Consider the following 17,970-nt stretch of genomic DNA (forward strand, 5'->3'; position numbering starts at 1 on the left):
CACGAACCTCCTCAGCTGGTTCAATCCGCCTTCGTGCTCGCAGCTTCCTGTTCGCTCGTGTCTTCTGTTTCTTTTTTTTGCCTTCCGCCAACCCTCGAGCGTGTCCTCTTATTTCCCGCGTTGTGCCACGTCTGCAGTCGTCGTCTTTCACCATAGGTCTCTCGCCATTTCCTGCCTATCTGCTGTCATGTGCCCAGTTCCACAACACTTACACATGTTTGAAAAACTGGATAAGTTTGGGACACAAAGGATGGCTGCTAAATTATGAAGCTTAAAAGTGCCCTAAAGGCAAATATTCAACACACCTAGATCTTTATTTTACCTTCTAGGACCTTCTCCCATTGTTTGATTTCAAAAAGGTCATTGTAGTATTAGAAACTGCTCCTTTGTCTAGCACATGTCTTCTTTTTGCCCCGAGATAAGTCTGCTTCTTGTCAGTATGATAGAGTTGAAATTTTTTTCTGGACGAAATTTGATTTGCCATCCCCTTTGTGTGCTCAGTTTGCCTTGAGACCTACTGAGAATGCCTCACTCGCATGGTATGTTTGTACATTGTGGGGTCTGGGGCCCTGAATACATGGCTTTCAACCTGCTTTGATTTACAAAATGAATTCCAAGTTTTTTACTTAATTTTCCACATGCAGGGGCTGTGCAGCACAGAAATGTCAAAGAGGCATCAGAATGGCTTTCAACATGACTTGGATGAAGACGTTAGGCCATCCTCAAGCAAGAGACCCAGAAGCGAGATTCTGCAAAGCTCACAACCCCTTTTGCCGGTAAAGTAGCATATGTTGAGCTAGGCTGTGCATAACCTCTTATAGATGTGTGATAACACGGGGAGTGAATGTAGGTCCAGTGCATCCTTGGTCCTCAATTTTTGTGGCGTGGCAGAAACTTTGCCCAGCAGCAAATGCATCTACGATTGGCTGACATTAAGAGGAAGCTTTAGCTCGGGTGCTCCTATCTAAATACATGTAAAAGGAGAATTCGTTTTTCTCGGCAACCACTGCACCAAATTTGGCGAGGTTTGTTGCATTTAAAAGAAAATCTTGAAATCTAGTGACTGTTGTTCTTGAATTTTTTATTTTGGTCGTCAATTTTTTATGAAAAAGTTACAAAAATTAAGGTTTTCAGAAAATGAAATAAGTAAGTTTACAACTCTAACTCAGCAATGAAAAATAATATCACAATTATGTTAATTGCATCTAATAGTACATGCAAAGTTGACAAAATTGACATTTTTTGAGATTCACATGTAAATATCAAAAAAATTTAGTAACACGGAAATACAGCTTTTGCAGAACCCTTGTACACAACGTAACAAATTCACATAAGATATAAATTGACTTATCTATTTTGTCTGCTTTGAATGATCTACTGGATGCCGTTCATAGAACCACGACATCTGTTCTTGGTGCAGAGCTATTAATTTGTAAACTTCGTGCTTCTGTTATTTTTTTTTTCAAAATTTCAAATTTCTGAAAATCTTTTTAACAATATTCAGACCCTAAATCGAAATTACGCTTCTAACAGTCACTAGGATTTAATTTTCTCTCTCAAATGCAACAAATTTCATTAAAATCGGTCCAGGGGTTATCTCGGAAAAACGTTTTTGCATTTTACATGTACTTGAGTAGGGTGCGTCGGAGTTGGGCTCGAGCTAAAGCTTCCTCTTGATGTCAGTCTGGTCAGTGTGCATCTAAAATATGACTGATGCTTTCCTCCATTTCATGCACTTCGGGCAATGCTATGAAGGCAATGCTACTAACTGCGCGCACGTGTGGCCATAATATTGCGCGCCATGTGTGAAAGTCATAGCATCATGCAATTTGATGTAACTGTAAGTCGTACTTTCGTGCCACAGAAAATCGCCCAGTTATCGCGTGGAAGACGTTCACAGATTTGAATCTGTTTACTGCCGAGCTATTTAACCCTGTGAGGCACCAACTATTTCTATTGCTTAAAATTTTACTTCCATCGCATTTCTTGCATCTTCAGAATCATAAAAAGTGTACAGCTGCAGAATACATCATAATTTTTAATTCTTAAGCAAGCTTTGTCAAGATTACAGAATGTGGACTCCATGTGAAAACTTGCTGCACGTACATCAGGTATAAGAATATAAACTATTTCATGTGTAGTGGGCTTGAAATGCACCTATCCAGCCACTTTAAAATTATACGTGGTACAACTCATGAAAAACAATGAAAGAAGTGAACCTGCTACATACAACATACATCAAGCAAGAACACACAACTGTCTACTTTCCCACTCATTTTACTAGAACATTTTGCAGGCGTTATTCAGACTTGCAGCACAATTTCAATCAGAAGTATGTCAAGACGTATGCGGCACATTTTAGATATTATTGCTACCATCAATGGTTTTGCTGTTGATGCACTATTCTTGTCATACACAATTGTGTACATGGCGGCTTAAAGCGTTAAGGGGCACATTCCTGTGACCAGTAGCCGTGGTGCACTTATTGCGGTTGCAATCAAAACATGGTATTTCTCTTACTTGAAGTGCCAATTGTGCACAAATAGTTGATTTGACGTAACTTTACCTCTGCAAGTTGTATAGTATGTGAAGACGTTCACATTGAGATGTGGATGGAGACTCCTTGACTACTCTGCCTGCTCAGCTTCTGCAGTATTGCCTTCCAAGTATGAAACAGTGTGCATGGCGATGACCAGAAACTGCCCTAATTTCGGACTGTGTGCATCTTAGCACTAAGTTACATTTAGACTTCGTGATTCTGTGTCCACAACAGCGACCGTCGTACTATTGATAAGCGATTTTCTTGCGACAGCAATTACATATGCGCACTTGAGGTGCATTCATGCCGCTGCCCTTGTTATGCTCTCCCAATGATGACGCGTGTAAGGCTCGGGCGCTGAGGTTTAGAGGGTCTACGGAGATGCAGAGTGCATTTGACTACAAACACAGCGAAGCAAAGTGGGCAAACCATCAACAATGTGTGCAATTGCCTCAGGCAGAGCCAGGTTAGCGCTGTAAGCACACTTGCATCCCTGCTGAGCTGTTGTGTGTATGCTCTCGTCTGAACGGTAAATCTCAGGCTAATGCTATGCTATATTTTGCTAGGCGCTGACTAGCGGGGATCATTTTCAGTGATTCTCATCTCGTGCACCATTGAAGTGTGGGGCCGGCAGCATCACTGGTGGCACTCATCATGCCAGCATTGTGAGACACCTGGTAACTGCCATGGCGCTGTACCTTGCGCTCAGCAGCAGTTGCCTCACATACTGTGTTGCGCCAACATGTCGCACCCGCGTATAATTAGAACATCTGAGAAGTTCCAGCGCAGCACTGAACTTCACTGTCATGGTCAATGCATCGCCCTTTGGGGCAGAAGTTTAATTGCAGTGCAATCTTGACAAATATAGTGTGATAACATCGCAGTTATACTAATTCAAATAGATTTCAGAAATCACTACTTAATTCAAATCAATCATTTCAGCTGATTTTAAACTTTCTGGTTTACTGTGACAGTGGAATGCAGCCAACATGGCATGTAGTATATTCGTAATGTGCTGCACTTGATAACTGGGTTGTTTTGTATGTACAAATTACAATGTGGTGTCAAATGTACTCTGGTCTAATGTATCTCTCTTTCTACACTTACTTTGTTCAATTCTCTCTTAAAATTTGATAAGTGGGTGCATTTTGATTTGTAATAATCCAATATTTTGCTATGGACCACATATTCTTAAATTTTAAAAATTCAGCTTGCTGATAGTTTAGTCAAATAATGTTCAGTTCTTAGATGTTTTAATTATGTAGTGTATTGTAATTTAAGGGGTACAGCCATGTGACTGGGCTGAAATTGACCGATTTCATGACGACTTTTACTGTGTCACCACTGCCTTAAAGCATACCATTAGTAGTGGTTCCTAGCTGGCCGAAGGCCAACTACAGGGAGGTGCATATGTTGTGTGTGTAATACGATAAACCTGCTTAGCCCTCCAGATCGAAAGTGGAGGAGGTGAGAATAACAAGATCCTGCAATAGGAGTGGGCTTGAGCCGACACACCCCTGCAACGTCATCCTGAAGTGCACTAAAAATATACACAATGGCGTTGTCCTTGGCCCTTGTCTTAATGTTGCCTTGAACCCGATTAGAGCAGGAAAGTGTTGACAACTGCTGCAGCAGTGTTCTAGAACGTTCACTTTTGGGTATATTGTGCATCACTTTTGCAGTACTACGTTAGGGGTATCACTATTGTGCGATTTTGCAACTTGGCAGCAAATGTGTCATAGTCTACAGGCAGCATTGTACCTCACACAGTGTTACGGTCACTGTTGTGCACAAGACCCATCTGTTCGATGCCCTGTCACAAGGAGTTATGCAAAAGTGATTGTATATCCAATGTTATCATCTGAGAATACTGCCCCTATAATCATGGTGTCAACAGTGCCGTTGCACATGCACTCTGAATGTTGGGAAATTGGGCTATTGTCTCGTTTGGGAATGACACCTGAATGGGTGGTGATATTGCTGGGTTGGGAAAAGGAGCCATGGGTAAGTAAACTAGACTATAAACTTTGCACCTTTTTCTCTCCAGCCCGAACATGCCGTTGGCATCATCGAGTCAGTACACCTGAAGAACTTCATGTGCCACAGCAAGTTAGACTTCACCTTCTCGGAGCAGACAAACTTCATCGTCGGCAGAAATGGAAGTGAGTGACAGGCTGATTTCAGTGGCTTCTGCCTCTTCGCCTTGGCCAGAAATCAGTGCCACTGCTTTTAGAACAGACGTCATAAGCCCATTTCAGAAAGTGTGATATGCCAGTGATATAGTGTGTGCGTTGTTGCAGTTGCTTCAGGCAAATTGTAGGCTTTTTCATGCAGGTAATTTTTCAATGGATGATGACGCTGCTCAACTCCTATGGCAAACTTACTTGTGTGGCATGAACAGGGAACCAGTAACAGCAGGTCTTGTCAAACACTTCATAGTTGATGGCCAATGTTCTTTGGATGCAATAATGAGTCCAAACATTAAAAATAGGGGCTGGCATAGATTTAAAGATTTAACATATATTTTCTGGTGTCTAAGTCGCAGCTTTGTACAAGACATACCCACTACTTTTCGATACATTTGAAGAAAAAATTGGTATATAAGATGTATCTGTGTATATAAAACTTGCCTGTTTTAGCTTAGTTGGCATCATCAAATGTGATTACGCAAGGCACTAAATTTCTGTACACATTATTATGAGCTACAGATTCTGGCAGAGTAAAACTTTATCTGCCCTCTTAGGCGCAGGAAAACTGACGTTTATTTCACTGCACTTAAAATCGTCAAAGGCCTCATCCTTCGATGCACTGAAAAAGTTCAGCCACTTTGGTGGGCAGTATCGTTGGGTTACTGTGACAGCCTCTGAATAATTTGTATGTGACGTTGTAAGCATGTTTCAGCATGTTGCTGGCATTGCCTCTGCGATGTGGTGTGCTATGACTGAACACAATGATCACATCACTTGGCACCCCTGAAATGCATACAGAAAGCAAAATGGCAACTGGAAGCTGAACTGCTGTGACAGACGCCCTAGCTGAATGAATGAAAACATTGTTTTCTTTCTGAATGCTAGTGGGCAGGGGATCCACACCTAGCTGAGACTTCTCGCGCGAGTAACTGATGATGATGTTAGCCAAGAGGTACATTTTTCTTTAACGGGCATATGTCCAGCACCAGAATGTAATGACCAAAAATTGTGGTTCCTCTCTCTTACTTATTGAGTTAGCCTCATGGCTTTACCGTCTTTAAAAAGAAACTACGTTATAATAGCAAACTAGTATGTGTCGCCTGAAATCACGGAGGCACCTATATCACGGAGGGTGTAATGGCGTCCCTTACAGCGTCACTGCACCTGCTGTGCTATGGTAGCCGCACTACCTACTCAGCGAGCCCTCGGAGCTGGCATATGCCACCACCGTCGCTCCACTGTTAAAACAAACTTCAATTTCTTTCTGCTGTCATGCACGAATGCTGCCATGCATGATTTCTAGTACTCATGAAAGATGCGCATATTGGTCGTACGGGCACACTTGATTTTATGCATGTACAAGGCTCACTGTCATAAGAGACATGTCGACAAAACTTTAGGAAAGAACTGCGTCTTATGCACCTGAAAATTCAGCAATTTAACATAAAAGGAATTAAAATCATTTAACCACTTCAGTATAGCTATGCCAGTCTTCATACATATCCTCGTTGCCATAGTCATCAGTGGAAACTGGGTGGGAAAAACAGGAATGCCGTAATGCTTCATACCTATTTGTGCCTTTAAGGCGTTTCTTCTTGAACTTACTGCTGCGTATGACACTGCATTGGCCCCGTGCCTCTAGAACTGCATGGCGTAAAATTCCGAGCAAGTGACCCTCCTGAGGTGAACGATAATCCAAGAAAGTTTGCGGGAGGGCCCTTGCTCGGTCACAGACCGAAATTAAAAGGGCTGAGGGCCCCAGATCCGGTGGCCATTGATCTAGGCCTATACTGTCTCCCAGTGATCGCAGGCTCACCTGGCTTGCTCGTTTGCTTGTGTCGGCATCGATAAAATCAAATGTATTACAGTTTAAGTGCAACATAATTGTGAACACGTTGTGCTGACCAACGTAGGCTCGTTGTTACAAGCTGCATGCGGTCGGGTCACAAACGCCCCCGGTCTCCGATTCGACAGCCCAGCGAGCTAAGCCTGCTGGCTCCTACTCATTGGTGGCTCTCAACAAAGCCGACACTGCGAATGTGACCTTGCAGAAACACGTCTACACTGCTCGCATAGCGTGTTTATATTGGCACCTTTTGTTTAAAATGAGAGATCTCTGCAAACATGTTTGTTATCACTTTATTTGCAACGTCATTCCGAGCATCCATGCAGGTTCGCCGGTTCTGGGCGGAGCTATGCACGCTCGCTCATTTGCACCATAACACGGCAAGTCAGACGCTGACGCATATCCGAAGTCTGAGTCTGACTTCGCATGTTTGACCAAAATGGCGACTTGCGAATGCTATGGCGTGGCTATGGTAAAGGGTTCTAGAAGGAGCTATGGCTATGCAGATACCTGGCTATGGTGAACTGTCAGGCCTTGGTAGAAGTGCAGCTAAACACTAAATTTCTTTCTCGCCAAATTTTTTCATTTTATGTAATTTAACGGGCAATTTCATAAAAAGTTGACAAAAAGCTAGCCAAGCGGTCCGGTGAACATGCATGAAGTGGTGAACAGGGTGAAGAAAGGGAGGGGGCGCTTGCTTAGTTGCGGGTGCTAATTTCAAATCCCTCGAAAGTGGAAGGGGGGGGGGGGTGGAGGGCGCTTGCACAGAAGTTTCCAGTAGCCGGTACCCGTGATCGCATCGTTAGTGACCATGGTGTCGACTGCAGTGGGTGTGGTGAGCAGCAGTATCGTTTCGTTAATATTAGCAAGGTTTTAGGATAGTAAAATTCTAGATTGATATGGTAGCTCACACAGACCATGTGACTAAGTAGTTTGCTGCTACACCAACAAAACGGGTTGGGTATTGGTGACTATCAGCATCATTATTTGAATGTAAAGTGAGGCTACAGCACCACTGGCAAGTGCAACTATTCCGATGTCTTTCAGCATTAAAAACTGCAGACTTCAAAAAATTAAGATTACATTAGTTTTTCAATGTTAATTTTCTTAGGTAGCCTGCCTAGTGCCATGACTTGATCGCGACAGTATGGCAATGTTTTACTTGCTGGTTCTTACACAATGCTCTTTTCTTTTTCCTTTTTTTTTCCAGGTGGGAAAAGTGCAATCCTCACATCCCTAATCATCGGCCTTGGCGGCAAAGCGAATACTGCGTCCCGTGGGACCAGTGTAAAAAGCCTTGTGGAAACTGGAAAACGGTGCGTCCTGTTCCTCTGTGGCGGCATTGTGAGAGTGTGGGAGCCCTTTAAACGAAAAACAGCCTACTAATTTCTGTTACCCTGCTGTTCCACATTGACTTTGGTGGAAGAGCTTGTTTAAATGCGGTCATTGAATTAGCTACCATAATCGCATTCCCAGGGCTAGGTCTAGTGCTCACACACTACCAATTGATCTGCTGTCCAGTGACCAACCTCCCATACAGTTTCTTGGGTATTTGGCTATTTGGTTGGGCTGTTGCAGATTATATAGTTTATTTAAGTATATTGTTTATAATGATTATATATATAGATAACGAAGTATCCAGGAATGTGGATGGGCGGACGGCCACTGCAGTTGCTCATTTGGTAGAGCGACTTCCACTGGCAGCAAGTTGTCTTTTCTACCACTTTGGTTTTCCTTCTTTATTATTTCTACATATCAATTAAAAAATTTCCGAGTAATATCCCCCTATGATTTCCTTGACTTCATTATCTCTGTTGGCTTCATGTGCTTGCTGGATTGACACATTTTTACGGTACTTTTGAGAAATTCTAGATCAGACAAGAAAAAACAAAATGGGAACTTGTGCCTCATATTTGCGAGAATAGGTGCATGGATAACTTTCACTGAAAAGTTAAGCAAGGAAAATGCAGAAATTCTGAGAATTGTCTGCTAACGCATAAGCGTTTCTTGGCTCGGCTGTGACTTCGTTTTTGCTTACTTGCTTTTCCTAGCTTATGCGCGTCTATCAATGGCCTTTCCGGTGGCAAAGAGTGCTTAGGATTTAGTAGACAACTGTCAGATTTTCTCACCGCATTCGGCCCCTTCAATGCAATCGTACCAATTGAGCCGAACTCCGGGCACGAGCGCTATTTGACGCAGCAGAGCTGTTGAAAGGAACACCAGCTGTCGCAGTAGCGCGTGAAGCATTGCGTGAGGGGAAAGTGCATTGCCATGATGCCATGTCACTCTCGCTGTCCCTTACGCAAGCCTGTGTTATGCACGCGTTCCTTGTCCACACAAGCTCTCGCCTGCATTTTGACTGCACCTTGGTAAGGTCCAATGAAGATGCGCCAAGCGTCTAATGCACTCACAAGTGCCCCCGGGGTGTTCATAACTTGAAGGACGCTGAGCAGCATTCAATTGGACATTGGGCCACTCCAAAATCTCAAGTCTGCCCACCCCCAGATTTCAACTGGGCCCACCCCCGGATTTCAACTTGGCCCACCCCCGGATTTCAACTTGGCCCACCCCCAAATTTCAACTTGGCCCACCCCTAGATTTCAAGTTGAGCCACATCCAGATTTCAATTGGTCCACGTTAAAGGGACACTAAAGGCAAATATTAAGTCAAGCTAAAGTGATAGATTAGTACTCGAGAATCTCTAAGGCGTCAGTGTTATTGCGAGCACAGCCTTAGTAATCGAGAATTTGAGGTAAATACAGGACACGATTAGACTCCCCCGGGACATTCAAGTAATTGCCCTATGACGAAGGCACTCTTCACTTAAATTTTGTCACCAGTACTCAACCACTCGCTATAAAAAGATCACTGTATTGTGTCACAACACGAAAGATGATTCTCCTTCACCAGTTCTTTCATTTTTAAAAAAAAAGAACTCATTGACAATACTCTTGACAACGATGCGGGTGGTTGAAAGGTTTCGTTATTGCTCGACTCTGCACCGCCCCCGCTTTCGCATATCAATAGTTTCGTTATTGCGTAGGGTTGCGCTTGTCTTGCCAACTTGTGAAACTCAAACAAACTGGAAGTAGCAGAGATTCCACTTGCACGTGATGTTGCAGTATGCCCGAATGGTCCACGCCACTTGACCAAAAGCAGCTCAAAAGAATACTACTCTGCCTTGGCTTGGATTCTCCATAGCCACGCATTGGCATTTTGTTCAAAACAGCTTACCATCGTCTGTCTCTCGGGCACCGTTTTACTCAACGACGGCAGCAAAGGGCAGTGATAGCGAATGCAACGTCGCCACTCCATGGTGAGGTGGTAGGACGTTTAAATTGCGAGGAAGGTATTCGGATTTTTAAGATATTTTCGTAAACTAAGTCTTGGCACGAAAGAAGCGTTGTGAGGTTTCTGGAATGGTATTTAAACAGTCCATGTTGACTTAGTATTTGCCTTTAGTGTCCCTTTAAAATTTCAAGTTGGCCCACCCACAAATATTAAGTTGGCCCCCACACTCGAATTTCAGTTGGCCCACCCCCTACTATAATCTTCTCAATACATTTCGTAAAGTAGCCCTATGTATCTCTAGAGGTGTTCTTATCTCTTTTTTGTGTAAATTGTTTCTTATTGCTTAAAAGCTACCAATCATCTACATTTAAACTATCATAATGATTAAATCTGTTAACTTTTGCAATTGCACATTTTTGTGCAGATACAAGGCGCTACACATTTCGCGTGACCGGGCTAGGGAGCTCGCCAAAGAATGCTTATGCATTAAAAGACATTCTACAGCAAGGGGTGTGTTAGTTACTTTCCCGCAACATTCTCAGCATTGCTGTAGTGGCAGTAACATCGTCAAAGGAGTACCAACACATTTTATGTTGTAAAAACCGTACCAAACGCATCTCACATGTAAACGAATTGCCCTTGCCACCTATGAAGGTTGGGATGCACCTATAAAGTGCTCTATGGACTATTGATACTCCCCTGAACCAACACCTTTATAAGTGTTGGTGCTGCCGTGATTGGAGCAGTGGCCCTTTCATCAGCTATTGACACTCCTGCAAATGGTGTGTGCATAGTAAAAGTTTAGAACAAATTTTAAATCCTGAACAAGTGCACGAAATAGGTGAAGTAGCTTAATGCTACGGGTAGAGCCGTAGAGGAAGCAAAATTGTAACCATGCCTTAGTGTTCTTGGTACCTCATTTATCTTGCCCTTATTCGTGGAGCCATGCTTTTGTTTTGATTGTAAATCGAGCCCCTCTCCCCTCCCCCCCCCCCCCAACCAACACTTCGTATTTTCAAGTTTAAAAAAAGAGGTACACTTACTATCTTGTAAATACGGTACACTCTTAAAACTATTGCACCCTTTGGGGTGTATGTTTGTCCCACAACAATAATCGTCATCTGCCTTGCTTGCGCTTCCTTTTTTGAAAACTCTGTGCTCGCTACTTTCCTGTCCAGAATACTGTGTCACACTGATAACGCGTAAGCTGTTCGTGACTGGGAACTACCAGGCTCGCAGCATTAAAGAAAGGAAACGCGGGCAAGACAGATGACAACTATAGTTGTGGGACAAGACAAGCCCCAAAGGGTGTAATTTTTTTAAGAGTGTATACAGGGTGTCCCAACTATCTGCACCACGATTTAAAAATATGCAAATGCCACGTAGCTAGACAGAACCAAGGTAATGTTTTCCATTGCTTGGAGATACACAGATTACTGTTTGCTTTCCTCCGGATGACATAGTCTTAATTAAGCAGCTTCTTGAACATTATTACTAGATGAAAAGTGTCAATGAGAAAATCACAGAGCAACGTAAAAAAAACTCCCGATAGAGCTTTCTGTTGCTCAATACGTGCTACCCGTGGTGGTCGACCTGCGCCATTTTCTTACAATTTGACTTACCTGCAAGTGACTGCGCTCGAGTGTCATTTGCGCCAGATGTGCAGAAGTGTGCTATTTCTGCGTTTTCATCGTAATGTAATCTTTTCAATAGGGTTATGCAACTGCAGTCAACGACGGACTTTCTGGACGCTCGATAATTCAGACGCCGTTGCGGCACTGCCACCTACCCCATAGACTCTGTGTATTGAACGGCTGAAATTTCAGACGCAAAAGCCCTTCGCCGTCCGATTTTCCGGACTTTTTTCCAGGACCGCAGGTCGAAACGGCATTAATCAAAGCCACCACCGCCGCTATTTTTATTATCTTGCCACCTTGAACAGGGGCTCTCGCATGCAGATCCGCTGGCAGACGTAGCCACCACTGTGGCAACGCTAAGCCTAGCTGCTTTGAAGTTCGCAACCAAGCGTCTTGCTGTTCGGTGACGTGTTTTTCATTAAATCAATTCGCCACTGTTAGCAGGCGCCAACACTCCGCCTTTGTAATCCTCGCCAATGGCTTCGAAGCTCGGAAAGCACGACGCGTTGCATAATGGCAGTGTCCAAAAGTCAGCTTCGCCTCAACATAGCAGTGTTAGGGGATGAAGCATAATCCAAGTATTGCAGTGAAGCATACCAAGAGTGGCAAGGGGCAATTGTCACGGTACACAGTATGTATTCCACAATTATACACGTATGCACACGCCGTCTCCTGTTACAGTATGAACACTGATACGTCTAATAAGTGTACTGGCAGGCCTTTAGAGCTATTCCGGACGCGCCTGTGGTGATTTGAGCTCTTAAAAGCTTTGAGACAAAAATCTGGACTGCCAGATTTTTGGGGCGTTTTTGCGGCCCCTAGAGAATCCGAAAAATTGGACGTTGACTGTACTTACATCAAAGTGACGTTGCAAATTTCAAAGTTTCTTCTTGTATGTGGGCTGTTGCAGCTCAGTACAAGTTCCTGAAACTTGCTAGGTTCAGTCCTTGGCAGACTTATACACATTACAGAAAAATGTAACCGAATAGTTAGATGAACCTACAACCTTTGGTGGAAGTCAAACCCACAGTGTCACCGTGCTTTTGCTGACGTGACGGCTTGAGTCACGTCGCCGCAGTGCTTGCGTTCGCATTAATCCACGTAGGCATAACGAAGTGCCCCTTTAAATTTTCTTCTCATTAACAGCTCTGCAGAGGTGTCAATCAGGCTTCAAAACAAGGGTTTTGATGCTTACAAGCACAAGCAGTATGGGGACTCCATCGTGATCACCAGGAGGCTAACAGCTGATGGCTCGTCTCAATACAAGATCAAGTCCTGCAACGGCACCCTGGTGTCAACCAAGAGGCAGGAACTGACTCACATTCTGGACCATTTCAACATCCAGGTAACATTAATTAAATACCCGTCTTCTTTCCTGGTGTTTTGTGCTTTCCTGCACACCGACTAGCCTATCAGAGCGTATTGCTTTTGATAAGGTGAAAAAAATTGTCAAGGTCCCTGTGTGTTTGTTAACAAAGTCATAGTTTTGCCTGAAAGGCGAAGCATCGATTGCGATAGCAGATTAGTGGACAGTTGGCAATACAAAGTAAATGTAGTTTTATTGGCCGTATAAACTTGTAAACAGGCATACTAACTAAATTAACAAGCATGGTGTCACGTGCGCAGGAGCAAACATGAACCCATCTCACTCGATTGCAGGAACTCTCTGTCAAAACACTAGAGCGAGTAAGTGTGGCAGTAGCAGTGAGTGGATTGACCTTCGTGCTGGGTGTCACGTCAACATGAGCTAAGCCCTGAAAATGCAGCTTGCAGTGGACTCTGTCCCTGTTGCAGATGGCTTTCAGGATACAGTGGCCCGGGCATGCGCGTGCGGTCACCCGGGGCCACCCGGAGTACAACACACCCACCCTCACTCCCTCCCTCCCTCTCTACCCCCATCTTCTTGTGTGCAACAGAAGATGGTGCACTTCATCCCTGCTTTCCTTGTATGCGTGTGCGAGATTAAGTGTGATCGCTGGCTCACCCTCACATGCTTTCACTCGCACATACAGCGCATGGTCTGTAGCAACAATTATCGCCCTCGTACTTTATGTGGCACCTCACAGTGACGGCAGAAATGCACCTGTAGTGTGTATATAATTGGTATAGCAATAAATGGGGTCTACTTACTGTTACGTTTAAATCTTTAGCAAGTATGGCCTTTTTCTATTAAAATTGTGATTCCAAACTAACTTGCTTTATCGAATGTGTGTATAATTATTGCAGCATTTAATTGCATTTAGTATGTGTTTGTGGCACTAGCTACAGAAGTATGAGTGGGTTGGACGAACATTAGTTCTTAGCCTTGTCCATTTGACAAGCATATAACAGTTAACCTGTCCATTCTTCTTGCACCTGCCACAGTGGCTTAGTGGCTGTGGTGTTGCGCTGCTAAGCACGAGGTTGCAGAATCACGAGGTCGCGGAATCAAACCCAAGCCGTGGCGGCTGCATTTCGACGGGGGTGAAATGCAACGATGCTTGTGTCCCGTGCATTGGGGCCACATTAAGATCCCCGGTGGTCAAAATGAATCTGGAGCACCCCACTACGGTGTGTCTCCTAATCAAATTGTGGTTTTGGCACGTAATACCCCAGAATTAAATTAAATTCCATTCTTTCTACAGATCGACAATCCCGTGATGATCCTGAACCAGGAGACGAGCCGGAATTTTATACAGAGCAAGAGTCCCAGGGACAAGTACAATGTAAGGAACCGTCTGTGTCTCTCAGTCCACATTCTTTTGCTGAGTGGCAGCTGATATCGGCATTCAACCCTTTCTGTGCCCACCAATTTTTTTTTTTTATACTACCAAAATTTGCTCAGGATAAACTGGTGGGCTTGTTGGTTATGCATGTCTATTTGATCACAGCAAACAATAAATTGATAGGGATCTGCAAAGTAGACACCACAAAGAGCTAACTGCAACTGGTTTATCGCCACACATAGTGCTTGTAAATATGCAAATCTATGCATAAGTACACTCGGAAAAAAACAACGAAGCCAAGGTGATGTTTGAAGCCATTCCTTGATAGGGAGGAAATATCTCATGCAAATCAAAGCCACGTCGCACATAAAACAAGCAAAACAAAGGGCAAAACTTCACTATGAATGCACTCTGCTGACCAAGTCGCCGTGTGAACCGGCAGCCTTAAAACAACTGTGTTTGGGTCACGCTTGTCTGTGGGACTTTCCCGCAAAAACTGCATTACAACTGCTACTTAGTACTGCTACAACTCACATGGCTGCACTATATGCGTATGGGTGGAGTTCTAAGGGAGGGTAAATGGGTGTCTGAAGAGGCCATGTCACAGCCATGGTTCTGCACTATAAATGGTAATGCTATAAGTGGTCTAAGCTGTATATTTTTTATGCCCATATATACGCGCCTACATTGGCTTCAATGCTTCGCTTAGCACAAACAGTCCCCCCATACCGTGCCCAGCTCTCTAAAATAAAAAAAAAATATGCAAGGAAAGTAAGCTTCGGAATGCATTCTATTACTTATTATACTTGGGCATGCTTTTCTAAAGCACGCAAACGAAGCTGGCGGGACCACGACGCTTGGTTCCTGCTCTCTCGGGGCATCCGTCCCCTAAAGCGTGCAGCATTAGTTAATGTTCCCTCTCGCTTGGGGTCACTTAGTACACCCCATTTTCTTTCACTGTGGGTGTGGCAAAGCGGCTGTCTGTTTTTTTTTTTTTCAAGACTGCGATGAAGGTGTGCCATGCAGGGTGCGCTGCACAAAGGCGGCGAGTGTAATGAAGTGGCTCGCATACCCCCTCCAAGGATTTTGCATTCTTTTGCCTTTCAGTGAACACATCCAGTAGCCAGATTTAATTGTTATAATCGATAATGCCACGTGGGAGCATTGTTGTAAGCAGTTTATTTTACCATAGAACACAAACAAAAATTGACTTTGCATTGACTGCTTATTGTTATATCTGATATACAGTCAATGACCAAATTTTCGGACCCTCTAGGGAACGTAAAAACGTTTGAAAATTCAGGCAGTCCGAAAAAATGAATGCATGCAAAAAAACTCACCTTTTTTCTTTTTTTCTCGGATCTAGAGGTAAAGGGCGAAGTACCAGGTTTCCGAAACCCTGCCAAAGCATCAGTAAAGTGGCTACAAAAAGAGGCGTTCAAAAACTCCGTATGCAGCCAACTGCCGGTTTATTATGTACATGTGCATCGTTGGGCAGCCGGTGTTATTGCTGCAGTGGCTTGAAGAACTTGTTGATTGTTGTTTGGACGGTGTTCCGGTTGCATGCGATCATATTCGCCTCGATCTGAGCAAGGGTCATGTCAGCACTGTACACCGATGAGAGTCAACATTGGCGGCTTTCTTCTCCATCTTTAACCGACGGTACTGCTTTCCACGCTTCGATGCCATTGACGAAGACGATGAAGACGGAGTGGGGGCTATCGAAGGCAAGCGAAATCCTAAGTTGCGATGAGTGGAGTTTGCTGACGAGCGTCGAAGCACCTAGGCCTAGCGTCGCAGAGCACACTTGACACAACAGCACAACCACACACCACGCTAGCCAAAACGTGGCCTGCGCAAACGAAATGGCGCCGCTCCAGAAACTCCGCCGTAGGTGGAAGTGCGGCGATGAACATAGCCAGCATGGCCAGACCAAATCAGTGTGCGACGGCTAGATTCGGCTAGTTGTGGTTCAAAGCGGTGATATGCTTCGGCTGCAAGTCTATTTCCTTCGCAAGGGCGCTGCGCGAGGAGCCAAAGGGACCTTCCGTCGCGTCAAAAAAGTCCGGAAAATTGGACGGCGGGGGGTTCGAGCGTCCGAAACATCAGATGTCCTTATACATTGATTCTATGGGGCTCGTGGTGTTGCTGCAAAGACGTCTGAAATATCAGGCATATCCGAAAATTTGGGCGTCCGAAAATTGAGTCGTTGACTGTATTGTTAAAGCTGGGGTCGTTACAAGTGGATGTCGCGTGCAAGTGCGCTGTGTTCATTCTGGCAGTTGTGTTGGTAACTTTTCAGATGCTAGTGTTTCATGTTTTTGCATTTACTCACTCATTGGTGCTTCTGCATTTCAGTTCTTCATGAAGGCCACGCAGCTTGAAAGGCTCAAGGTCACGTACAAGAAGATTGACGAGGAAAGGGTGGCAACAGATCGCGAATTGGCCCTGAAAGAAGAGGTAGGGTTTGAAATGATTTTTTTTTTGCTGACTCATTCTTCTGAGTTAATTTTGGTGTCTGCATATTTCCCAGAGTTTCATTAGCTTGCTAGAAGGAATTGTGCTGTTGTACCTATTCACTTGAGCTTGTAAAATGTCAACCTATGCAGTACCTAGCACTGCATGGGTTGACATTCAAAAGCCACAGAACAGGTCCATTTTATTTGCCTGTACTTCCTGTATTAGTTAAGCGGCTGTTGCACTTATGCTTGTTTCACCAGTGCAACGTGGCGTGATCTGCATTTGTGTTTTCTTTTTCTTTGTTCTGTTGTGATCCTGTTTTGTCTGCTTGCCTTTTCAGACCAATTCATATCATTGCTAGCAGTTAGTGCCGATTCCTGGTTTGAAAAGTGGGAATGTATAGAGATTGAAGAGCTTGGGGGCGAGCATTGTACAGTAGAACCCCGCTGTTACGTTCCTCACTGCTGCGTTTTCCCGGCTGCTACGTCGTTTTCATCCGGTCCCGACATAGCTTCCATAGGATTCAATGTATAAGGAACCCCGCTGTTACGTCGTAGCTGTGAAAACGTTCCCGCATGATACGTTGCAACTTAGCACCCCGAACCCGCCTGGGCTGAAGTAGGCAACGCGCTCCAACCGCCATTTTGGCTTTGGACGAGTTTTGGCTGGGCTTGGCCGGGCTTGGCTATGGAACTGGCTGCAAAAAGCCGCACGCCAGTTCTAGAGGCTGCACTAAGTGGCCATTCGTGAAAAATGCTCTCACTATCATCACTGTGATTAGGGTCACCGCATGGTTGTTGGACGGGTCGACTCATGGAGGAAGGAAACTCGGGAGAGGCCCTCACGTCACTCTTTGTGAAGCAAAAGTGAAACCGGAAGCTGGCGTTGCTCGTGGCGTTGCTCCGCCTACCGGGACAGCTCTCCTCTCTTGTTTACATTTCTCCCACGCCGCGCCGCGCGCAACCGGGCTGCTCGTACGCGCGCGCGCTACTAAACAGTCGTTAGCAGGTTAGCACGATTACGCCAAAGAGGGCAAAATTTCCCGCGGATATTCCTTCGTCCGTTGCCATTGCCGTGGCGCGGTGACGACGAGGAGCACGAGCCGCATGATGCCGGGCAGTGGCCAAATCCTTGCTTTGGAGAAGCCGTCGCGGCTCTAGACCTCCTCTGCAGGTACGTCGCACCTCACAGCGACGCTGACAGCAATGCGGCCTTCCAGGCTATTGAGAAACGTGTGGCGATTTCTACCGAGCGAAAGAAACGGCAAGCCATCATTCTAGGCTTTTTTAAGTCCTAAGCGCAC

General features: G+C 44.7%; 1 protein-coding gene across 1 annotated transcript in view; it reads left to right on the forward strand.

Annotated features, from left to right (window-relative positions):
- Positions 1-17,970, forward strand: part of LOC142557047 (structural maintenance of chromosomes protein 6-like) — a 100,900-nt gene that overhangs the window by 3,138 nt on the left and 79,792 nt on the right. Inside the window, exons 2-7 of the mRNA XM_075668594.1 lie at positions 645-776; positions 4,587-4,701; positions 7,785-7,890; positions 12,649-12,847; positions 14,127-14,207; positions 16,566-16,667. Of these exons, the coding sequence (XP_075524709.1) occupies positions 663-776; positions 4,587-4,701; positions 7,785-7,890; positions 12,649-12,847; positions 14,127-14,207; positions 16,566-16,667 (717 nt within the window). The 5' untranslated portion in view covers positions 645-662. The remainder of the gene's footprint in view (positions 1-644; positions 777-4,586; positions 4,702-7,784; positions 7,891-12,648; positions 12,848-14,126; positions 14,208-16,565; positions 16,668-17,970) is intronic.

The sequence above is a fragment of the Dermacentor variabilis genome, chromosome 9, assembly GCF_050947875.1.
Source record: "Dermacentor variabilis isolate Ectoservices chromosome 9, ASM5094787v1, whole genome shotgun sequence".
Taxonomy (NCBI): Eukaryota; Metazoa; Arthropoda; class Arachnida; order Ixodida; family Ixodidae; genus Dermacentor; species Dermacentor variabilis.